This window comes from Oncorhynchus masou, chromosome 23 (assembly GCF_036934945.1).
Source record: "Oncorhynchus masou masou isolate Uvic2021 chromosome 23, UVic_Omas_1.1, whole genome shotgun sequence".
Lineage (NCBI taxonomy): Eukaryota > Metazoa > Chordata > Actinopteri > Salmoniformes > Salmonidae > Oncorhynchus > Oncorhynchus masou.
The window spans coordinates 35,974,867-35,998,282 of NC_088234.1; the positions used below are offsets into that span (position 1 = coordinate 35,974,867).

At 43.8% G+C, this 23,416-nt stretch overlaps 2 protein-coding genes across 8 annotated transcripts in view; one reads left to right on the forward strand and one right to left on the reverse strand.

Moving 5' to 3' along the window:
- Nucleotides 1–23,416, reverse strand: part of cdh23 (cadherin-related 23) — a 688,999-nt gene that overhangs the window by 121,491 nt on the left and 544,092 nt on the right. The gene's annotated exons all lie outside the window — the stretch shown is intronic.
- The window catches only part of vsir (V-set immunoregulatory receptor), a 38,722-nt gene that overhangs the window by 7,983 nt on the left and 7,323 nt on the right, over nucleotides 1–23,416 (forward strand). For 3 of the 7 annotated variants that reach the window (XM_064931963.1, XM_064931968.1, XM_064931962.1), the window contains 5 exons: nucleotides 8,632–9,033; nucleotides 9,207–9,257; nucleotides 10,128–10,238; nucleotides 10,418–10,445; nucleotides 10,836–11,020. In XM_064931963.1, coding sequence (XP_064788035.1) covers nucleotides 8,632–9,033; nucleotides 9,207–9,257; nucleotides 10,128–10,238; nucleotides 10,418–10,445; nucleotides 10,836–11,020 — 777 coding nt within the window. Of the gene's footprint in view, nucleotides 1–8,087; nucleotides 8,186–8,631; nucleotides 9,034–9,206; nucleotides 9,258–10,127; nucleotides 10,239–10,417; nucleotides 10,446–10,835; nucleotides 11,021–14,413; nucleotides 14,461–18,634; nucleotides 21,543–23,416 lie in introns of those variants that run through there. The other 4 variants (XM_064931965.1, XM_064931966.1, XM_064931967.1 and 1 more) reach the window with 4 other exon arrangements.

Here is a 23,416-nt window from a genome sequence, read left to right on the forward strand (position 1 = left end):
CGTATAAATGCACCTGCACTGTGATAGTCTCAGAGGTCCGTTAAAAGCGCAGAGAGCATCATGAAGAACAAGGAACACACCAGGCAGGTCCGAGATACTGTTGTGAAGAAGACTGATCAGAGATGCAGCCAAGAGGCCCATGATCACTCTGGATGAACTGCAGAGATCTACAGCTGAGGTGGGAGACTCTGTCCATAGGACAACAATCAGTCGTATATTGCACAAATCTGGCCTTTATGGAAGAGTGGCAAGAAGAAAGCCATTTCTTAAAGATATCCATAAAAAGTGTCATTTAAAGTTTGCCACAAGCCACCTGGGAGACTCACCAAACATGTGGAAGAAGGTGCTCTGGTCAGATGAAACCAAAATTGAACTTTTTGGCAACAATGCAAAACGTTATGTTTGGCGTAAAAGCAACACAGCTCATCACCGTGAACCCACCATCCCCACTGTCAAACATGGTGGTGGCAGCATCATGGTTTGGGCCTGCTTTTCTTCAGCAGGGACAGGGAAGATGGTTAAAATTGATGGGAAGATGGATGGAGCCAAATACAGGACCATTCTGGAAGAAAACCTGATGGAGTCTGCAAAAGACCTGAGACTGGGACGGAGATTTGTCTTCCAACAAGACAATGATCCAAAACATAAAGCAAAATCTACAATGGAATGGTTCAAAAATAAACTTATCCAGGTGTTAGAATGGCCAAGTCAAAGTCCAGACCTGAATCCAATCGAGAATCTGTGGAAAGAACTGAAAACTGCTGTTCACAAATGCTCTCCATCCAACCTCACTGAGCTCGAGCTGTTTTGCAAGGAGGAATGGGGAAAAAATTCAGTCTCTCGATGTGCAAAACTGATAGAGACATACCCCAAGAGACTTACAGCTGTAATCGCAGCAAAAGGTGGCGCTACAGTATTAACTTAAGGGGGCTGAATCATTTTGCACGCCCAATTTTTCAGTTTTTGATTTGTTAAAAAAGTTTGAAATATCCAATAAATGTCGTTCCACTTCATGATTGTGTCCCACTTGTTGTTGATTCTTCACAAAAAAATACAGTTTTATATCATTATGTTTGAAGCCTGAAATGTGGCAAAACGTCGCATTGTTCAAGGGGGCCGAATACTTTCGCAAGGCACTGTATACAGTGCCTTTGGACAGTATTCAGGACCCCTTGACTTTTTCCACATTTTGTTACATTACAGCCTTATTCTAAAACTGATTAAATAGTTTTTTTCGCATCAACCTACACACAACCTCAATGACAAAGCAAAAACAGTTTTTAAAAATAAAAATAAAAAACTGATATCAACTGTACAAGTATTCAGTCCCTTTATTCAGTACTTTGTTGAAGTACCTTTGGTAGTGATGACAGCCTCGAGTCTTCTTGGGTATGACGCTACAAGCTTGTATTAAAATGGCGCTGGAAGAAATGGCATCAGTTTTCACGGGTGCCTAACCAATTGTACTAGTATGTAGGGTTTTTTCGCATTATTTGTAAATTATTTTGTACATAATATTTCTGCCACCGTATTTTACGGAAATAAAGAGCTTCTGGATATCAGGACAACGATCACTCACCTCAGATTAGACAAATATTTTTTTCTTCAACAAGCAGGACACACAGGATGTACTTCGAATACCCGACAAGGCCAACATCCCCGTCATTGGCAAGAGAAAGGGACGCAGGTACAGAGGACACAGAGCGGGGTGCCTCATAAGGATCCGCAGACGGAGTGTGGGAAAGCTGCCGTTACCGTCAATATTGCTTGCCAATGTGCAATCATTGGACAATAAATTAGACGAGGTACGATCACGAATATCCTACCAACGGGACATCAGAAACTGTAACATCTTATGTTTCACGGAATCGTGGCTGAATGATGAAATGGATATGCAGCTAGCGGGATATACTCTGCATTGGCTAGATAGAGGAGGAAGCCCCAGTGACTTGGTCTATAAAAAGTGATCAAATGAAGCAGATGCTAAACTGCACATATATTTTCAGGTCTCTCCAGAGATGTTCGATCGAGTTTAAGACTGGGCTCTGTCTGGGTCACTCAAGGACATTCAGAGACTTGTCCCGAGCCACTCCTGCGTTGTCTTGGCTGTGTGCTTAGGGTCGTTGTCCTGTTGGAAGGTGAACCTTAGCGAGGTGAGGTCCTGAGTGCTCTGGAGCAGGTTTTCATCAAGGATCTCTCTGTAATTTGTTCTGTTTATCTTTGCCTCAATCGTGACTAGTCTCCCAGTCCCTGCCGCTGCAAAACATCCCCACAGCATGATGCTGCCACCACCATGCTTCACCGTAAGGATGGTGCCAGGTTTCCTCCAGGCGTGATGCTTGACATTCAGGCCAAATAGTTAAATCTTGGTTTCATCAGACCAGAGAATCTTGTTTCTCATGGTCTGTGAGTCTTAAGGTGCCTTTTGGCAAATTCCAAGTGGGTTGTCATGTGTATTTTACTGAGGAGTGGCTTCCGTCTGGCCACTCTACCATAAAGGCCTGATTGGTGGAGTGCTGCAGAGATGGTTGTCCTCCTGGAAGGTTCTCCCATCTTCACAGAGGAACTCTACAGCTCTGTCAGAGTGACCATTGGGTTCTTGGTGACCTCCCTGAGCAAGACCCTTCTCCCCCGATAGCTCAGTTTGGCCGGGATGGCCCACTCCAGGAAGACTCTTGGTGGTTCCAAACTTCTTCCATTTAAGAAGGATGTAGGCCACTGCGTTCTTGGGGGCCATCAATGCTGCATAATTGTTTTGCTACCCTTCCCCATATCTGTGCCTGGACACAATCCTGTCTCTGAGCTCTACGTACAATTCCTTCAACCTCTTGGCTTGATTTTCGCTCTGACATGGACTGCCAACTGTGTGACCTTAAATAGACAGGTGTGTGCCTTTCCAAATCATGTCCAATCAAAATGTAGAAACATCTCAAGGATAAACATTGGAGACAGTGTGCACCTGAGCTCAATTTCAGGTCTCATAGCAAAGGGTCTGTTTTTGTTTTTAATACATTTCTAAAAACCTGCTTTTACTTTGTCATTAGGGGGTATTGTGTGTAGATTGCTGAGGACATTTTTAATTTTATCCATTTTAGAATAAGGCTGTACCGTAACAACATTTGAAAAAAGTCAAAGGGTCTGAGTACTTTTCAAATGCACTCTATATCATAAGGAAGTTGTGATCTTAAACACTTCTCCAGGCGTTGCTGAGATCTAATATTCTGCGCAGCGCAAGACGAGATGTAGGCCTATGTCTTACATGCTGACTAGATCTGGCAAACGCCATCGCGCGCATGTTGATTTTGTCTATTCACACCAGACGCTATCAGGACACACAGGTTGAATTATCAAAATGTTCTCTGAACTAACTATATTAACCTAGAACATTCATGGACATTTAGCTAGCTAGCTCGCTGTTGCTAGCTAATTTGTCCTGGGATATAAACATTCGATGGTTATTTTACATGAAATGCACAACATCCTTTTTACTGGATCTTTTGTAGAATTCTGACCCATTTTGAGTCAATCAAATTCGTGTGTTCTCTACTCCGACAATTATTCCACAGATAAAAAGGTAAACCTAGTTAGTTTCTTGTAATCTCTCCTTCAGTCTTCTTCTTCTGTGGGCTTTATATGACGGTTGGCAACCAACTTTAAGGTGCATTACCACCACCAACTGGACTGGAGTGTGGACCTCAGTTTATATTTCAATCATCCACGTGAGTATATGGTCCTAAAACCAGTGAGGAGATGGGAGAGGTGGAAGATGTGAGCAGTTTGTGTGAAATTATTGAATAACGTGTACGAGTACATTTATTATGCAACGCGGGCAGTGTGGTCAGGATGTTAGCGCTATTGTCAATCAATCAAATTTCTTAGATCCCTTTGGCCTAAATTCCAGCTAAACTTGAATTAGACAGTAGGCTTAATAAGAAAGCAATGCTAATGCCACCAGTCGTTCTGGTCTGAAGTATTTTTACTAGACTGACCGCCAAATTCTGTGCTACACACAAAAAATCTTGAATGTCGACATTCTGGGCAGAGGTGCTAAGTACTGCGTCCAGTCTCGGTGGTCTGTTCAAGGCTCTATTGCTTTAGTCACCGATGATCAATGATGATGGTGATGACATTGCGAGTGTCATCTACACTACTTTCATGAAGGTAGCTGTTAACCTCCTGTTTCTTAGACAACATCTGCTTGTTCATTGATCCCATCCTCTCTATCTCCAGAGGCAAATCATGAGATGGTTACTATGATTAGAGACACTTTCCTGGGTCACTTTGACATTAGGGCCTAAATGGGCCAGGCCTGGGTTTATTCCTTACTGAGCACAAATTGACTTGTCCGTATATCTGTTTAGGAAATCTACTTGAGGATGGTTTAATGGGCCTGGAAGCCTACATTTCTGACCTGTAACTTGGACCCACTGTCCGGGACAGACAAGACCAGACCTGGGTTCCAAATACTAGCTTTTCTTGATTTAGCTTGCCTGTTGCAATGGAACCAATAGAAAAGTCGAGACAGTGCAAACCTTGCCCACCTGACACTCCGGGCAGGCTAAAACAAACATCCAAGCATAAAATAGTGTTTAAACCCTCTAACAATATTGAGTCAGAGCAGAGCCACAGTGTCCTTCAGCCTGCCACCACCTAGACCCTGAGACCGCCACTCCTACTCAGTCACTTCTTTAACAGGCCCAAGGACACAACACTGACTAGCTGTGACTATAGCCCTGATTTATACCTGGTTCTAACATGCCTCCTTTCTTCTGATCTTGTCCACATTCTGATTGTGCCCACAGACAGGTGTAGACCGAGGTTTCTCAAACTCGTTCCTGGGGCCCCCTGGGTGCACAATTCGTTTTTTGCCCTAGCACAACACAGCTGATTCAAATAATCTAAGTTTGATTTTGAGTTGGTTATTTGAATCAGCTGTGTAGTGCTAAAGCAAAAACCGAAACGTTTACCCGGGAAGGGACCCAGGACCGAGTTTGGGAACCATGGTGTAGACGAAGATGCATTGGGATCTGATTGTGATCAGATCTTCCGGACCACCTCTGGAGGTAGTCAGGCACACGTTGTGTCTAGATATCTTACAAGTCTAGACAGATATGGAAAGTGAAATCAATTAAATCATCATTATGCCTCTTTCTAAAATCATTGACAAGCAGGTTGTTTAACCAATTTGGTGTTTTTTTGAGAAGTGTAACTTAGTCCCATAAAAAACATTTGATTTCACCTAATTTGAACATTCTGGTAACAAAACATTTTCCCTTATCAAGTGGTTGAATAAAAAAAATATTATATTAAGTGTCAAATAAAATTAATGGTAAATCAGCCCTAAATCCCCTTGTAACATGGGGAATGGAAGCTTGTTGTGTCCAACAGGAAGTGACAATTGAATGCAAGCTTCACAAATGTATTTTAATTGTTAAAACAGAATTGATGTTTTATGCTAGATCCTCTCACACAAAACACCAAAAAATGGCCAGGAACAGTAGATCCAGCACACCTGCTTTTACACTATGATTTGAATATTACATGTTCAGTGTTTCTCTTGAATTTTTGTATATATATATATTTTTTAAAGGAATACTTTCACCATAGGTGGTTGACCTTAAAATGAGGGCCTGACGTAAATGAATCACTACACACATGAAAAACATGATCATCTTATACTTATTGGTCTATTAACTAATTTACTGCATGGTGATGTCACCATGGAAGGCCAAAACTCCCTCCCACCAAAACAGGCTGAAATTTCATAAAGCCTTTTCAAACAGCTCTTACACTAAATGGAAATTCTCATAATTCAAACTCAGTGTGGAAATACAATGAGTATACAAAGCATTAGGAACAAATTCCAAATATTGAGTTGCACCCCTTTGTCCACAGAACAGCCTCGATTCGTCGGGGCATGGACTCTACAAGGTGTCAAAAGCGTTCCACAGGGATGCTTTTGGGTGGTGGACCATTCATGATACATGGGAAATTGTTGAGTGTGAAACCTTGCAGCATTGCAGTTCTTGACACACTCAAACTGGTGCCCGATGGTACCTACTACCATATACTGTTCAAAGACACTTACATCTTTTGGCTTGCCCATATTCACCCTCTGAATGGAACACATACACAATCCATGTCTCCACCTCTTCATCGACACTGATTTTTGAAGTGTGTGTATATCTTGTTTCTCATGGTTTGGTCGTCTTTAGGTGCCTTTTGGCAAATTCCAAGCGGGCTGTCATGTGCCTTTTACTGAGGCGTGGCTTCCATCTGGAGAATGCCAAGAGTTTGCAAAGCTGTCATCAAGGCAAAGGGTGGCTACTTTGAAGCATCTTAAATATAAAATATATTTTGATTTGTTTAACACTTTTTTTCGTTAGGATGTCTTCACTATTATTTTACAATGTATAAAATAGTAAAAACAAAAAAAGGAATGAATAAGTGTGTCCAAACTTTTGACAGGTACTGTACATTGGAACTGTATCCAACTGAAATATGCAAAAGCTCAACAGACACTCTCACAATTGGCATGCCTCTCTCTATCTCTCTCAACTATCTTTCTCTCCCACATGCACATGTGTCTCTCTCATCTAACAACTATTAACTATCTGGAGAAAATTTGTATAGACAGCAGACTAGAACAATCTCTGTCTGTACTTTCTAACCAGCAAACGAATACCCAGAATAGAGGAAATGAAACAAGCTGACCTATAATATGCAAAAGCAGAAAGTATCATAACAAGCCTCAGTGCGCAGTTTAAGGGGTTGTTTTTGTACTTGTAACTATAGTACTTTGTACAGTGCATTCAGAAGGTATTCAGATCCCTTGACTTTTCCACATTTTGTTAGGTTACAGCCTTATTCTAAAATGGATTAAATAGTTTTTTTCCGCTCATAAATCTAAACACAATACCCATAATGACACAGCAAAAATGTATTTAAAAAAAAACTACTGAAATATCACATTTATATAAGTATTCAGACGCTTTACTCAGTACTTTGTTGAAGGACCTTTGGTAGTGATTACAGCCTAGAGTTTTCTTGGGTATGATGCTACAAGCTTGGCACACCTGTATTTGGGGAGTTTCTCTGATTTTTCACTGCAGATCATCTCAAGCTCTGTCAGGTTGGATGGGGAGTGTTGCTACCGAGCTATTTTCAGGTCATTCCAGCAATGTTCGATCAGGTTGAAGTCCGGGCTCTGGCTGGGCCACTCAAGGACATTCAGAGACTTGTCCTGTACCACTCCAAAGTTGTCTTAGCTATGTGCGTCGTTGTCCTGTTTGAAGGTGAACCTTTGCCCCAGTCTGAGGTCCTTGGTGCTCTGGAGCAGGTTTTTATCAAGGATCTCTCTGTACTTTGCTCCGTTCATCTTTGCCTCGATCCTGACTAGTCTCCCAGTACCTGTCGCTGCAGAACATCCTCACAGCATGATGCTGCCACCACCATGCTTCACCATAGGGATGGTGCCAGGTTTCCTGCAGGTGTGACACTTGGCATTCAGGCCAAATAGTTCAATATTGGTTTCATTAGACCAGAGAATCTTGTTTCTCATGGTCTGATAGTCTTTAGGCGCCTTTTGTCAAACTCCAAGTGGGCTGTCATGTGCCTTTTACTGAGGAGTGGCTTCTGTCTGGCCACTACCATAAAGACCTGATTGATGTGCTGCAGGGATGGTTGCTGGAAGGTTCTCCCATCTTCACAGAGGAACTCTAGAGCTCTGCCAGAGTGACCATCAGGTTTTTAGTCACCTTCCTGACCAAGGCCCTTCTTCCCTGATTGCAAAGTTTGGCCAGACAGCCAGCTTTAGGAAGAGTCTTGGTGGTTTCAAACTTCTTCTTTTTAAGAATGCCACTGTTTTCTTGGGGACCTTCAATGCTGCAGAAATGTTTGGGTACCCTTCCCCAGATCTGTGCCTTGACACAATTCTGTCTCGGAGCTCTACGGACAATTCCTTCGATCTCATGGCTTGGTTTTTGCTCTGACATGCATTGTCAACTGTGAGACCTTATATAGACAGGTCTGTGCCTTTCCAAACCATGTCCAATCAATTGAATTTACCACAGGTAGACTCCAATCAAGTTGTAGAAACATCTAAAGGATGACCAATGGAAACAGGATGCACCTGAGCTGAATTTTGAGTCTCACAGCAAGGGGTCTGAATACTTATGTAAATAAGGTATTTCAGTTTGAATTATATATTTCTTGGTGCAAAAATCTGTTTTAGCTTTGTGGGGTATTGTGTGTAAATTGCTGAGGAAATAAAGCTGTAAATGTAACAAATGTGGAAAAAGTCAAGGATACTTTCTGAAGGCTTCTATGATGATGTAACTACCCTTACCAAATGGGACGAAACAGGGAGGAACGTACCTGAAATAGTCCAATGTAAACCATTTGGGGCAACAGCATGGCCTAGTGGTTAGAGCGTTGGACTAGTAACCGGAAGGTTGCAAGTTCAAACCCCCGAGCTGACAAGGTACAAATCTGTCATTCTGCCCCTGAACAGGCAGTTAACCCACTGTTCCTAGGCCGTCATTGAAAATAAGAATTTGTTCTCAACTAGTGCCTAATTTGTCAGTTGACAAGTACTCCCACCAATAAGTGTCCACTCTGTCTCCTCTGCAGCCAATGGAGACGTGGCCCATCATCACACCCGCCTGACTGTCAACGCCCCCCACCTTTCCTACATGTGCGAGGTGGGTGCCAACGTCACCCTGCTCTGCGCCCAGAGAGGTGCCAAGCTGCACCCCTTGGACCACCTGCATCAAAGCTGGCTTTTCACCCCCCACTCAGCTGAGCATTGCCATGACAAGGTGCACCCCCGCGACCACAATCATCGGGGCAACCATTCCAGTGCGGCGCTTCCTTGGGGGGTAAAGTACGGGGCAAGCGAAGAGTCTTTCTGGGTGCAACTACAGCTTGTCAACAATTCTGACCAAGGGCGTTACTGCTGCCTCTCCCTGGATATTAACAATGGCAAGGTGGTGCAGAGGACGCATAGCCACGTCTTTCTCACTATCACACCTCGTAAGGCCATGTGTGTGTGTGAGAGCGAAAATGTGTGTTTTGAGTTTTTGTGTGTGTTTGAATTCACGTCTGTCAATTGTTTAATATTTGTGTGTGTGTGTGCACGGTGCAACTACGAGTCAATTCTTATCATGACATTTAAAATTCTAAACTGTCTCCTCATCTCTCTGTAGGGAAAAGAGACAAGGCCAAATGCACTCTATTGGACATCAAGCCAGCAGAAGGTATACTTTATTCACATGGACAATTGTACCTGCCTCCAGTACAGGGATGGGCAACTCCAGAGCCGGAGTGGTGTCACACTTTTTCCCCATCCCTAGCAAGCAATGCTGATTAAACTAATTGCATTCTAAACTGAAGGTCATGATTAGTTGATTATTGGAGTCACCTGCCCACCTGCCCACGAAAAAATGCTATATAGTGTGTAAATAAGTAATTAAGTAACTTGTGCAGGACGGAATGGCTCAAAAGGCAGGAGCCCATCTACTGTTTCTGTAGCGCAAGGCAGCTTGATGGACAAGTACACCCACTGGACAGGACGCTATAGTGTATTGTATGGCCTTGCCCCCAATCCATTTCCTTAACGCTGAGTGCCAAGCAGAGATGCATCAGGTCCCATTTTATAGTATTTGGTATGACTCGGCCAGGGATTGGACTCACAACCTTCCATTCTCAGCGCAGACACTCTAACCACAAGGCCAATGAGTTGGTATAAATACTATAGTTGTCACTGTAATGTTTTTGCTGACTTTGCTGTAGTATTCACTGTAGTGTTTTTGAGGACTAAAGATGGGTGTTTGGTATAAAGGGGCCAATCAGCATCCTCTCAGAAACAATGGGTGGGTTTAGGACAAAATCCGACATGTGCGTTGAATTAGGCTGTCCTCTGGTTGGTTGAAAGAGATCCAACCACAGATCAGTTAGTTTTAAAATGCCCCTCATTACAGGCTATAACTGTTTCAATGAGGAAGAAGTTTAGACTGATATAGAATGGAAATAGAATGGTGGACACGGCAATCAGGCTGGTTCCATCAGGCTAAGTAAAATGCTCTTTGAGGTTAATTTTGCCCCTGGTCTATTTACGGTATCCTCAGCGTCAGTGACTGCAGGCCTGGCCACAGCTGCTTGCATCATGGCTATTCTCTCTTTGCCCATCATCCTGGTGTTAGTGTACAAGCAAAGGCAATCTGCCCAGTTCAGCCAACGTGAGTAACAAAGACATACATGCACGCGTGCAACACACACACACAGTTTCAACTCTACACTTTGTGCTTAAACTCATTTCCTCTACACTAGCAAGTATGACGTTAGGGAATAAACATGCATAGATTTAGCACACTGCTTTGTTGTCTGATAATGGGCCATTTCCCTTTCCCCCTCCCAGGTGCACATGAGCTGGTGAGAATGGACAGGTGAGTTGAGTTTCGCACAGCCCAGACGCCAGCTATGGCTTCCCTCTGACATTAGGCTAACACTAACCACATACAAACTTCCATAACGCTGTTGATAACACAGATACAAAGTGGTAATCACACTGTTATGTACAGTATGTATGTATTCATGTACAGTCAACTCTTGATATAAGTATGCAATGTCTTGAGAACTTGTAAATGTGCACTCACCGACTCATACAACTGGAGGAATGTAAAAATAATGTACTTGAATTGGGACTGATGAAGTGCACTGTTTACACTTAATATAATACTGTATGTATCGGATAGCAGTGTACTATACAATACATGTTTTCTGTATATATCTATCTGGTAGTTTCTTTCCTCTCTCCTGTGTGTGTCTCTCCTCAGTGAGGCTGCAGGCCATGAGAACCCAGTATTTCTGGGGGTCTCACCCCCGGGCCAGGCTAAGACCAGGACTGTGTCTCAAATCATGACCAGGCAGTCCTCAGAGACAGGCCGACACCTGCTTCTGTCCGACCCTGGCACCCCCCTATCTCCTCCCGCACACGGAGTTGTCTTCTTCCCAGAACAGGGTAAGACGCGTACACACAGGATATAACACACAGACATGCACACACACACACAGGATATAACACACATACACACACGAATGCATGAATGCTCATGCAAACACACATGCAGACACACGCTTTGGTACTATTTTCACAAGCAACACGTGTAACGCAGCCAGTCTTGCGTTCAAAAACATTTGTTGTAAAGTGCATTAATTTTGTTTGTAGACTTCTTTCAACACAACCTTTGATCCAAAATACAATATTACTGTGAAATATAATGAGTCAATTGGTTTAATCAACAAAACACAACATCATGTTAGCTTCTCAATTGTGTTATTTTAACAATAAATTAATCCAATAACGAAAAAATTAAGATACATGCTTCAAAATTTACGTTTGAATGTAGTATGCTACAGTTCTGTAAATTACAATGTTTACCCTGATTTCACATTAGGCAATACACTTGCTTTACCTATAAATTTGACTGAACATGTGTCATCATTGAAGACATCTTTCAAATGAAAGAATGAAAGAAATTATGTTTAGCAGGCACTACTAGTTTGCATCAAGTACCACATACAGTACCAGTCAAAAGTTTGGACACACCTACTCATTCAAGAATTTTTCTTTATTTGTACTATTTTCTACATTGTAGAATAAGAGTGAAGACATCAAAACTATGAAATAACACATTTGGAATCATGTAGTAACCAAAAAAGTGTTAAACAAATCAATTATATTTTAGATTCTTCAAAGTAGCCACCCTTTGCCTTGATGACAGCTTTGCACACTCCTGGCATTCTCTCAACCAGCTCACCTGGAATGCTTTTCCATAGGTCTTGAAGGAATTCCCACATATGCTGAGCAGTTGTTGGCTGCTTTTCCTTCACTCTGCGGTCCAACTCGGGGCTCCCGAGTGGTGCAGCGGTCTAAGACACTGCATCTCAGTGCTAAAGGTGTCACTACAGACCCTGGTTTGTTTCCAGGCTGTATCACAACTGGCCGTGATTTGGAGTCCCAGTTGGCCGAGTGTCATCCGGGTTATGGTTTGGCCGTCATTGTAAATAAGAATTTGTTCTTAACTGACTTGCCTCGTTAAATAAGGGTTAAATAAATTAACCATCTCAATTGGGTTGAGGTCGGGTGATTGTGGAGCCCAGGTCATCTGGAGGCGTGTTGGGTCATTGTCCGATGGAAAAACAAATGATAGTCCCACTAAGCACAAACCAGATGGGATGGCGTATCGCTGCAGAATGCTGTGGTAGCCATGCTGGTTAAGCGTGCCTTGAATTCTAAATGTTTTTATTTTTTATTTTTATTTTTTTTACCTTTATTTAACCAGGCAAGTCAGTTAAGAACAAATTCTTATTTTCAATGACGGCCTGGGAACAGCAGCAGAGGTAACTCTCGCTCATCCATTCCATTCCATTCCATTCCGGTCCTCATGAGTGCCAGTTTCATCATAGTGCTTGATGGTTTTTGCAACTGCACTAGAAAAAACATTCAAAGTTCTTGAAATTTTCCATGTTGACTGACCTTCAAGTCTTAAAGTAATGATGGACTGTCATTTCTCTTCACTTATTTGAGTTGTTCTTGACATAATATAAACTTGGTATTTTACCAAATAGGGCTATCTTCTGTATATCACCCCTACCTTGTCACAACACAACTGATTGGCTCAAAGGCATTCCATAAATTAACAGGGCACACCTGTTAATTGAAATACATTCCAGGTGACTACCTCATGAAGCTGGTTGAGAGAATTCCAAGAGTGTGCAAAGCTGTCAACAAGGCAAAGTGTGGCTACTTTGAAGAATCTCAAATATAACATATATTTTGATTTGTTTAACACTTTTTGGGTTACTACATGATTCCATATGTGTTATTTCCTAGTTTTGATAGTCTTCACTATTTTTCAACAATGTAGAAAACAGTAAATATAGAATGGAATCAATAGGTGTGTCCAAACTTTTGACTGGTACTGTAGGTCTGTATTGAAATCATTGCATGCTTTATCCATGGCCTGAAGGAGGGTGATACGCTCATGTGGATGGCAATCATACATTTTCTTCCTGTATTGTAGTTGTGTATTGTACTTATGTATTGTAGTGGTCATGTACGCGGCTCAGTTCACAAGAACGTGTCACTAGCAACACTGGAGTTTTGGGTTTGATTCCCACTGGGGTCACACACTAGTGTGGACTGTTGTCACCTTGGATAAAATTGTCTGCTACTTAAATGGAAAAATATATGACCATATTATAGTACTGTATTGGCCAATGGTCCCCCCCCCTCCTGTTTACTGTATAGGGAATGTTTTTGAGTTTCTGGATTATTTGCGTGTTTGTATTGATATTGTATTACTGCACTCTAGGAGCTAGAAACACAAGCATTTTGCTGCACCTGCTGTAACATCTGCTAATCTATGTATGCAACCAATACACTTTGATTTGTTATATACCGTGCATCTCTGATCTTGTCAATATATTTAAGCCTTGAGAAAATTGAGACATGGATTGTGTATGTGTGCCATTCAGAGGGCGAATTGGTAAGACAAAAGATTTTTGTGCCTTTGAACAGGATATGGTAGTAGGTGCCAGGTGCACCGATTTGTGTCAAGAACTGCAACACCGCTGATTTTTTGACACTCAACAGTTTCCTGTGTGTATCAACAATGGTCCACCACCCAAAGGACATCCAGCCAACTTGACACAACGGTGTAAAGCATTGGCGTCAACATCAACCAGCATCCCTGTGGATGTTATCTAAAGTAATGTGAGCATTGCCTTGTGAAAGACACTTACTTTAGATGAAGATGTATTGCAATGTGAAACATGTATTTCTCGATGGAACACTTATTAACTTTGGTGAAAAAGTGACTGTAACGATTTTCTATTTGTGAAGGAGAGTCGGACCAAAATGCGGCGTGTAGATTGCGATCCATGTTTAATAAACAAAAGTAAACACGAATCAATTACAAAACAACAAACGTAACAAGAAAACCGAAAACAGCCTATACTGGTGTAAACTAACACAGAACAGGAACAAAAGGACAATCACCCATGAAACACTCAGAATATGGCTGCCTAAATATGGTTCCCAATCAGAGACAACGATAAACACCTGCCTCTGATTGAGAACCACTTCAGACAGCCATAGACTAATCTAGAACAAAACACACCACATACAAAAACCCATGCCACACCCTGGCCTGACCAAATAGATAAAGAAAACACAAAATACTAAGACCAGGGCATGACAGAACCCCCCCCCCCAAGGTGCGTACTCCCGGCTGCACACCAAAACCCATAGGGGAGGGTCCGGGTGGGCGTCTGTCCACGGTGGCGGCTCCGACGCGGGACGTGGACCCCACTCTAACAAAGTCTTGTTCCATCTTCCTCTCGTCCTTAGATAGGCGACCCACGCCGCCGACCTTGTCCTAGTAGTCCTCACCCAGGACCCCACTGGACTGAGGGGCAGCTCGGGACTGAGGGGCAGCTCGGGACTGAGGGGAAGCTCGGGACTGAGGGGAAGCTCGGGACTGAGGGGAAGCTCGGGACTGAGGGGAAGCTCGGGACTGAGGGGAAGCTCAGCACTGAGAGGAAGCTCAGGCAGGTAGTTGGCTCTGGCAGATCCTGGCTGGCTGGCAGATCTGGAAGAGTGTGGCTGACTGGCGGATCTGGAAGAGTCTGGCTGACTGGCGGATCCTGGCAGACTGGCGGCTCTGGCTGCTCCATGCTGACTGACGGCTCTGGCTGCTCCATGCTGACTGACGTCTCTGGCTGCTCCATGCAGACTGGCAGCTCTGGCGGCTTCTTGCAGACTGGCAGCTCTGGCGGCTTCTTGCAGACTGGCAGCTCTGGCGGCTTCTTGCAGACTGGCAGCTCCTTGCAGACTGGCACCTCTGGCAGCTCCTTGCAGACTGGCAGCTCCTTGCTCCTTGCAGACTGACAGCTCCTTGCAGACTGACAGCTCTGGCTGCTCCTTGCAGACTGGCAGCTCTGGCTGCTCCATGCAGACTGGCAGCTCTGGCTGCTCCATGCAGACTGGCAGCTCTGGCTGCTCCATGCAGACTGGCAGCTCTGGCTGCGCTAAACAGGCGCGAGACTCCGGCAGCACAGGAGAGGAGGAAGGCTCTGGCAGCGCTGGAGAGGCGAGGTGCACTGTAGGCCTGATGTGTGGTGCTGGCACTGGTGGTACTGGGCTGAGGGAAGGAAGCCTGGTGCTGGGAACTGCCACCGGAGGGCTGGTGTGTGGAGGTGCCACAGGATGGGCTGGACCGTGAAGGCGTACTGGAGATCTTGAGAGCAGGGCTGGCACATGACGTGCAAGGCTAGGGAGGTGCACAGGAGGCCTGGTGCGTGAGGCTGGCACAATCTTCACCAGCCGATTAACACGCACCTCAGGACGAGTATGGAGCGCTGACCCGGGTGCCATCAAATCCCCGACACGCTCCGTCGGGCGAATTCCATGCTTAAAGCATCAACACAGCAACTCCCTCTTTACTCTCTCCTCCAATTTCCCCATTAATTCCTTCACAGTCTCTGCTTCGCTCACCTCCAACACCGGTTCTGGTTCTGGTCTCCTCCTTGGCTCCTCACGATAAACAGGGGGAGTTGGCTCAGGTCTGACTCCTGACTACCACACTCTCCCTGTGCCTCCCCCAATAAATTTTTGGGGCTGACTCTCGGGCTTCCATCCGCGTCGCCGTGCTGCCTCCTCATACCAGCGCCTCTCCGCTTTCACCACCTCCAGTTCTTCCTTGGGGAAGAGGCTGTGCTCTCCAGGCTGTGCCCAGGGTCCTTCTCCGTCTAAGATTTCCTCCCAAGTCCAGAAATCCTTATTTCGTATCTCCTGCTGCTGCTGCCTGTTGTCACGCCGCTTGGTCCTGTTCTGGTGGGTGATTCTGTAAAGGTTTTCTATTTGCGAAGGAGAGTCGGACCAAAATGCGGCGTGTAGATTGCGATCCATGTTTAATAAACAAAAGTAAACACGAATCAATTACAAAACAACAAACGTAACAAGAAAACAGCCTATACTGGTGTAAACTAACACAGAACAGGAACAAAATGACAATCACCCACGAAACACTCAAAGAATATGGCTGCCTAAATATGGTTCCCAATCAGAGACAATGATAAACACCTGCCTCTGATTGAGAACCACTTCAGACAGCCATAGACTAATCAAGAACACCCCACTAAGCTACAATCCCAATACCTATGAAAAACCCCAAGACAAAACACACCACATACAAAAACCCATGCCACACCCTGGCCAGACCAAATAGATAAAGAAAACACAAAATACGAAGACCAGGGTGTGACAGTGACTGTATGATTTTGTGTGTTGTGCTTAGAGTTTTGAAACAAGAGTTTACCACATACTTGTGAAAATTGCACCAAAAGCGAGAAAAAAAATGTAAATACACAAATGGCCACCTTCCACACGCATGCAAGTACATACACATAGCTGTTGACACAGAGAAGCAGACAGCCAAGTATTGATATTGCACAAGAGTTAACTGCTGTCATTTTAATTTCCACACAAACGCAACCAAAGTCTGACGTAATATAAGCTTACCATTGCTTTACACGCCTGTCACAGCACAGAGCATGAAACATCCAGTTTATGAAGGCAGTCTTGGCTAAAACACACACACACACAGCTGGCTTTAGTGTGACGTGACTAAGGAAACTGGTATGCACAAAAAGTCGAATCCAGTTTCACTCCCCATTCCCACTCCCCACTGGATAGAGCATGGCTGCACCACAACATTTACCTCCTCTGACTCCTTCCCCTCTGACCCTCTTAATGTCCAGACCTGGGTTAAAATACTATTCAAAATCTTTCAAATATTTTAAGTATTTGCTATAGCCTACTTGGAGTCCCAGATGAGCAGCATTCACAGTTTTGCAACTATTCTTCTGGTTCAATTGAGCCAGGCAAGTTCAATCATGCCCTTTATTCATTGGGAACCTGTACAGACATTCATGGCATTCCGAGGTGGATTGCCCGGTTTCCTGGTAGCCAAGTCTTGGTGGAACAGAGAGGAGAGAGGGCCTGTCTTAGATATAAAGGCTTGTTCCACAGCTGATTCTCTAACGCATACATACACAGGCTCACTTAATGTTTTCTGCTTAAAAATAATAGCCCACGCTGACCTTCAACTCAGTGGAATTTTAGCATCAATAGTTTCCGCTTTCTTTTTCAGAGTTTCACAACACTGGTCTAGAACCTCTTTCTGGTTCTGCTTTTGACTGACACATCTTATTCGGTCCTATTCTATGAAATGCAGACTGTCTGTAGAATTGCTTGTGTCTTGTACAGAATGTGCAGTATTCTTTATCAATTTGGGGGGACTGTGTTGGCAAAATATTGAGAAAATATTGAAACATTTATGTACAAAGATTTAGTTTCCTCATCAGTCACAAATGTTCCCTAAGCAAACCAATATTACAACAGACCAACTTACAGTATCTGATGCAGTAACTAACTTCCCTCTCTTGGTGTGTGTGTACAGTGAGCTCCAAAGGTATTGGGACAGTGACACATTTTTGTTGTTATTTTGGCTCTGTACTCTAGCACTTTGAATTTGAAATGATACAATGACTAAGGTTAAAGTGCAGACTGTCAGCTTTAATTTGAGTGTATTTTCATCCATATAACTGTTTAGAAATTACAGCACTTTTTGTACATAGTCCCCCAATTTTAGGGGACCAAAAAGTATTGGGACAAATTCACTTATATATATTAAAGTAGTCAAATCCTATCACGCAATGATTACATCAAGCCAGGCCTCATCGCCCAACATCAGTGCCCGACCTCATTAAGGCTCTTGTAGATGAATGGAAGCAAATCCCCGCAACAATGTTCCAACCATCTAGTGGAAGGCCTTCCCAGGAGAGTGTAGGCTTTATAGCAGCAAAGGGGGACCAACTCCATATTAATGCCCATGATTTTGGAAATAGATGTTCGACGAGCAGGTGTCCACATACTTTTGGTCATGTAGTGTATCATACTACACCCAAAAATGCTAACCTTCCATGTTATTGTAATGGTGAGAGGTTAGCATGTCTTGGGGGTATGATATTTGTACACCTGTAACTTACTCACTCATCATTATCCATTCATGCAGGACTATACGTAAGCATGGTAGCATCCACATTAATGTAGACATGTTTAGAAATATTATATTCTTATTTAGAATACAAGTGACTCCAAAATGACATTATATTATTTACCATTAATTTCTATTGGGCACAAAATAATCTGAAACTCAACCAAAACAAACACCAAATGCACCCAACAAGTTTGTAGAGTCACAAGCTAGATGAATTCATTGCGTGCTAGGAATACTAAATGTTTGACTACTAACACAAGTCAATTTGTCCCAATACTTTTGGTCCCCTAAAATGGTTGGACTGTGTACAAAAAGTGTTGTAATTTCCTAAATGGTTCACCCACTATGGGTGAAAATGCCCTCAAATTAAAGTGGTCAGTCTGTACTTTAACCTCATAGTCAATGTATCATTTCAAATCCAAAGTGCTGAAGTAGAGAGCCTAAAGAACCAAACATTTGTCACTGTCCCAATACTTTTGGAGCTCACTGCATGCGTGTGTGTTTTCTAGATCCCATCCTAGAGTCTCCTGATTTCCTGCAAGTATAGAGAGAAGCAGTCAATGGCTCCCTAACCCAGAAACATCTTGTGGTTAGTTATTCATCGTCACTCTGCCATGTCACCCTGAAGCCTGTCTCACAACCTTCTCTGCTGGGAGAGCTCTCTCTCTGTGTACCGCATCCTGGATGAATGGGAGAGGGAAGGAGGGGACAGTTTATTCTAAAATAAATGTTCCACCTGCAACAACAACTGGAGGAGGCCAAAGAGGGGGAGGGGGGGGGGGGGGTTTGTTCTCAACACTTGTGTTGCAGTGGGGGCCCGCTAAGTACAGTATGTGACGCACCATCTGACCACTGACGACAGCTCAAGGACCAGCAGGTGCTCCTGATCTGATGTCCCAGGACTGTACTGAGGAGGATGGGGGGAGTGTGGGTGCAGGGTGGGCTGTAGAGGATACAAAGCAACTCCCGTGGACTCTTGATGACATGCTCCTCACCATTTCCCTCACCATTTTCCCCAAAGAGATTTCCCCCATATAGGGCCCATTCCCGGACACAGATTAAGCATCAATCTAAAAAAACAGTGTAAACTTTGGTTTAGACATTTGTTTTCCACTAATATTTGACAAACCTATTTTTCAGTGGCAATTGACGAGACTGACGAGACAGACCTAGAAAAATCAAACTGAACGAAAGTGATTTTTCATTTCAGTCGACTAAAATGAGACATGACAACATCTATCTATCTCTGTGATTAAAATCTGACTCTTTAGTGGACAGGACAATAGTTTTTGAACAAATCTAGCACTTTTCAGTGATAAGCACAATTAATATTAGCAGGACAGATGTAGTTCATTTCAGCAGTAGGAATGATGCACCACATCTGGCACACACAGCCTCCATCAGCTGGTGAGCTGGGTCTACGATTAGACACATTGTGCAGGCAACTCTTCTTAATTTCTCCACATTGCGCAGGCAACTCTTCTTAACTAGCATTCTAGTAATAGTACAACTACAGTCTAGCTATGTTCTTCTCTTCATTGAGTAGAGAAAAGTAGGCTGTTTTTTGAATTTGTAGTCTTCGCGCAATCCTCCCACCTTCCCCACTGCCTGTCATAGGCAGGTTCTGTAGCCAAGTCTCCCTTTTTTCCTCAGAGAAAACGCTTGATGCTAGCCCTTACTGTTCAAAAGATATGACCCTGTAATTTTGACATAAATAACATTGTGGGCCGTGCTAAAAGTAGGCTACTTGCGGACCAGACCATTAACCATTTGTTTAGACTACAGCTTGTTCAGTCATGTTACCTCAATAGCTAGCTATAGCTAACAAACTGGGGCTCGTTCAGCAGTATGCAACTTTTTGGAATGTTCAGATAGAAATATGCTATGTAGAACAAACATGCCTCTGACATTTTGCTACTGAACGTGGCTCTGGTATTACCAATAGCCCACTGTATATGCAAACATTTGGTGGCACAGAAAGAAAGGAAGAAAGGGATTGCAAAAAATGTATTGACTAAATTCTTCTTGCCACTCCACCTATATCTGACTCGGTAAATAGAGTTAATGTGCACCCAGTGACTCGAGTGTGTGTGTGTGTGTGTGTGTGTGTGTGTGTGTGTGTGTGTGTGTGTGTGTGTGTGTGTGTGTGTGTGTGTGTGATATCTATGCAATATAAATTATGTGAATTAAATGAAAGAGCATTTAGTTGACTAAAATGGCCCATTGTTTTCTTCATTTTGACAATAACTAGATAAAATCATTATTATTTTTTTTTTTACTAAGACGTAATATTTTTGTCAAAATTACTAAGACGAGACTAAATCTAAAAAAAGAGGGACACAATTAAATGGAGATTCTCCATTGAATGTGCTTCTTAGTCCAACACCATTAGCTTTATCTGTGTTCTGGAAACTGGCCCATAGTGTTCTACTTCTTTCTATGATGTTTCCCTCTTCCTATGGCTCTGATATGCATATTCAGCACATTTGTTTGTGCCAAAGTGATCAGGGTAGTAAGAGGTGACATGTGTCATGTGACATGTATGTGCTGACAGTAGTCTTTTAAAGCCATTTCAAACCAGCCTTAAACAATTGTTTCTAAAAATGTGTTTCTCTGAGCTGTTGTAACAAGACCAAAGCCCCACTTTTATTTATCTAAACGTCCCATTCTTGTGTTGTTCCTCTTTCCCCTTTTATATATTTCACTACCTAAAATACTGTGTTTCTGTAACCCCCCTCCAACCCTTCCCTTTCTTCGCTCTTATTCCTTCCCACACCCTTCTCTGCACGTAACAATGTCCAAATATTCAACCAGTACTAGAAACTGTCAAATAAATATTAGAGATATATTGCTATGCTGGATGGTCTGTTTTTGAAGAGAAGTGTCAATTTTGGCTAGTGGATGGATCTAGTAACGCAAACTCAATGAGCCAAATGCCTTCACTGCCAAGATGACCAACGTGTTTATTCCATGGTTTTCTTGTGTTTACTGTTTTGTGATATCCTTTGTCATATTTTGTGCTTATACTTGATTATTTGTTATTTTATGTTTATCTATCTGTATGTATACATAAGTGAATTGAAAAGTTGTTGACCAAAGCACAATCAGTCAGAGCAGGACAGTGAAAGCATGTGTGAAGTCGACTAAACTGGCATTTCAAACATGATGTTTAGATTGTGTCTACGGTAGTGATAGGTGGCTATCGAATACTACTGTAGATATTAGATAAGGAGTGTTCAGTGAATTGTACTAAAAACACCCTGAAATTAGTCATGTGTGTGTGTGTGTGTGTGTGTGTGCAATAGCCAAACAGCTGCAGCTTTGGCAACACCATATGAAATAAAGCCTTTCCCCAAAATAATTAAATAAAATGCTGATGTAATTTTTTTCTATAATAAATCGGCGCTCTTAAACCTTTCTGTTTGTGTTTTCAGTCATTTATCACTGAGCATAATATACACTCACTGGCTGGCAGGTTTCCCAATGCTACAAGAACATGTTGTTCTAGTAGGCCAAGGAGGGACCTATTATTTATGGGTGATTTTACAGAATAGGTGTGTCGTGTGTAACGGCGTTCTTGTTTAGTTGAAGGAGAGTCGGACCGAAATGCAGCGTGTAAGTTACTCATGTTTATTATAAAGACAAAACGAACGAACTATACACGAATAACTAAATAAATACAAGAAAACAACAAACAGAACGAAACCTAATACAGCCTGACTGGTGCAACCTACACAGAGACAGGAACAATCACCCACGAAATGCAAAGCGAAATCAGGCTACCTAAATACGGTTCCCAATCAGCGACAACGAGAAGCACCTGACTCTGATTGAGAACCGCCTCAGGCAGCCAACCTAATTAACACACACACACACCCCTAATCAACTACCAACCCAAACACTACAAACCCCAATACGGAAATACAATACATAATAACCCCATGTCACACCCTGGTCTGACTAACTAATAAACTAAAACACACAATACTAAGACCAAGGCGTGACAGAACCCCCCCCTAAGGTGCGGACTCCCGAACGCACCTCAAAACCATAGGGAGGGTCCGGGTGGGCGTCTGTCCATGGTGGCGGTTCCGGCTCCGGACGTGGACCCCACTTCATAAATGTCAATGTTCCTCCCCTTCGCGTCCATGGATAATCCACCCTAACCGCCGACCATGGCCGAATAGTCCTCACCCAGAACCCTACATAATAGAAAAGCAGCTCGTGACTGAGGGGCAGCTCGGGACTGAGGCAGCTCGGGACTGAGGGACAGCTCGGGACTGAGGGATAGCTCGGGACTGAGGGACAGCTCGGGACTGAGGGACAGCTCGGGACAGAGGGGCAGCTCGGGACAGAGGGGCAGCTCGGGACAGAGGGGCAGCTCAGCACTGAGAGGCAGCCCAGCACTGAGAAAAAGCCCAGTACTGAGAAAAAGCCCAGCCAGGAAGTAGAATCCGGCAGATCCAGGCTGACTGGCGGATCCTGGCTGACTGGTGGATCCTGGCTGACTGGCGGATCCTGACTGACTGGCGGATCCTGGCTGACTGGCGGATCCTGGCTGACTGGCGGATCCTGGCTGACTGGCGGATCCTGGCTGACTAGCAGATCTGGCAGATCCTGGCTGACTGGCGGATCCTGGCTGACAGGCAGATCTGGCAGATCCTGGCTGACTGGAGGATCCTGGCTGTCTAGCAGATCTGGCAGATCCTGGCTGACTGGCGGATCTGGAAGAGTCTGGTTGACTGGCAGATCTGGAAGAGTCTGGCTGACTGGCAGATCTGGAAGAGTCTGGCTGACTGGCAGATCTGGAAGAGTCTGGCTGACTGGCAGATCTGGAAGAGTCTGGTTGACTGGCAGATCTGGAAGAGTCTGGCTGACTGGCAGATCTGGAAGAGTCTGGCTGACTGGCAGATCTGGAAGAGTCTGGTTGACTGGCAGATCTGGAAGAGTCTGGTTGACTGGCAGATCTGGAAGAGTCTGACTGACTGGCAGATCTGGAAGAGTCTGGTTGACTGGCAGATCTGGAAGAGTCTGGCTGACTGGCAGATCTGGAAGAGTCTGGCTGACTGGCAGATATGGAAGAGTCTGGCTGACTGGCAGATCTGGAAGAGTCTGGTTGACTGGCAGATCTGGAAGAGTCTGGCTGACTGGAAGGGTCTGGCTGACTGGCAGATCTGGAAGAGTCTGGTCGACTGGCAGATCTGGAAGAGTCTGGCTGACTGGAAGAGTCTGGCTGACTGGAAGAGTCTGGCTGACTGGCAGATCTGGAAGAGTCTGGCTGACTGGCAGAT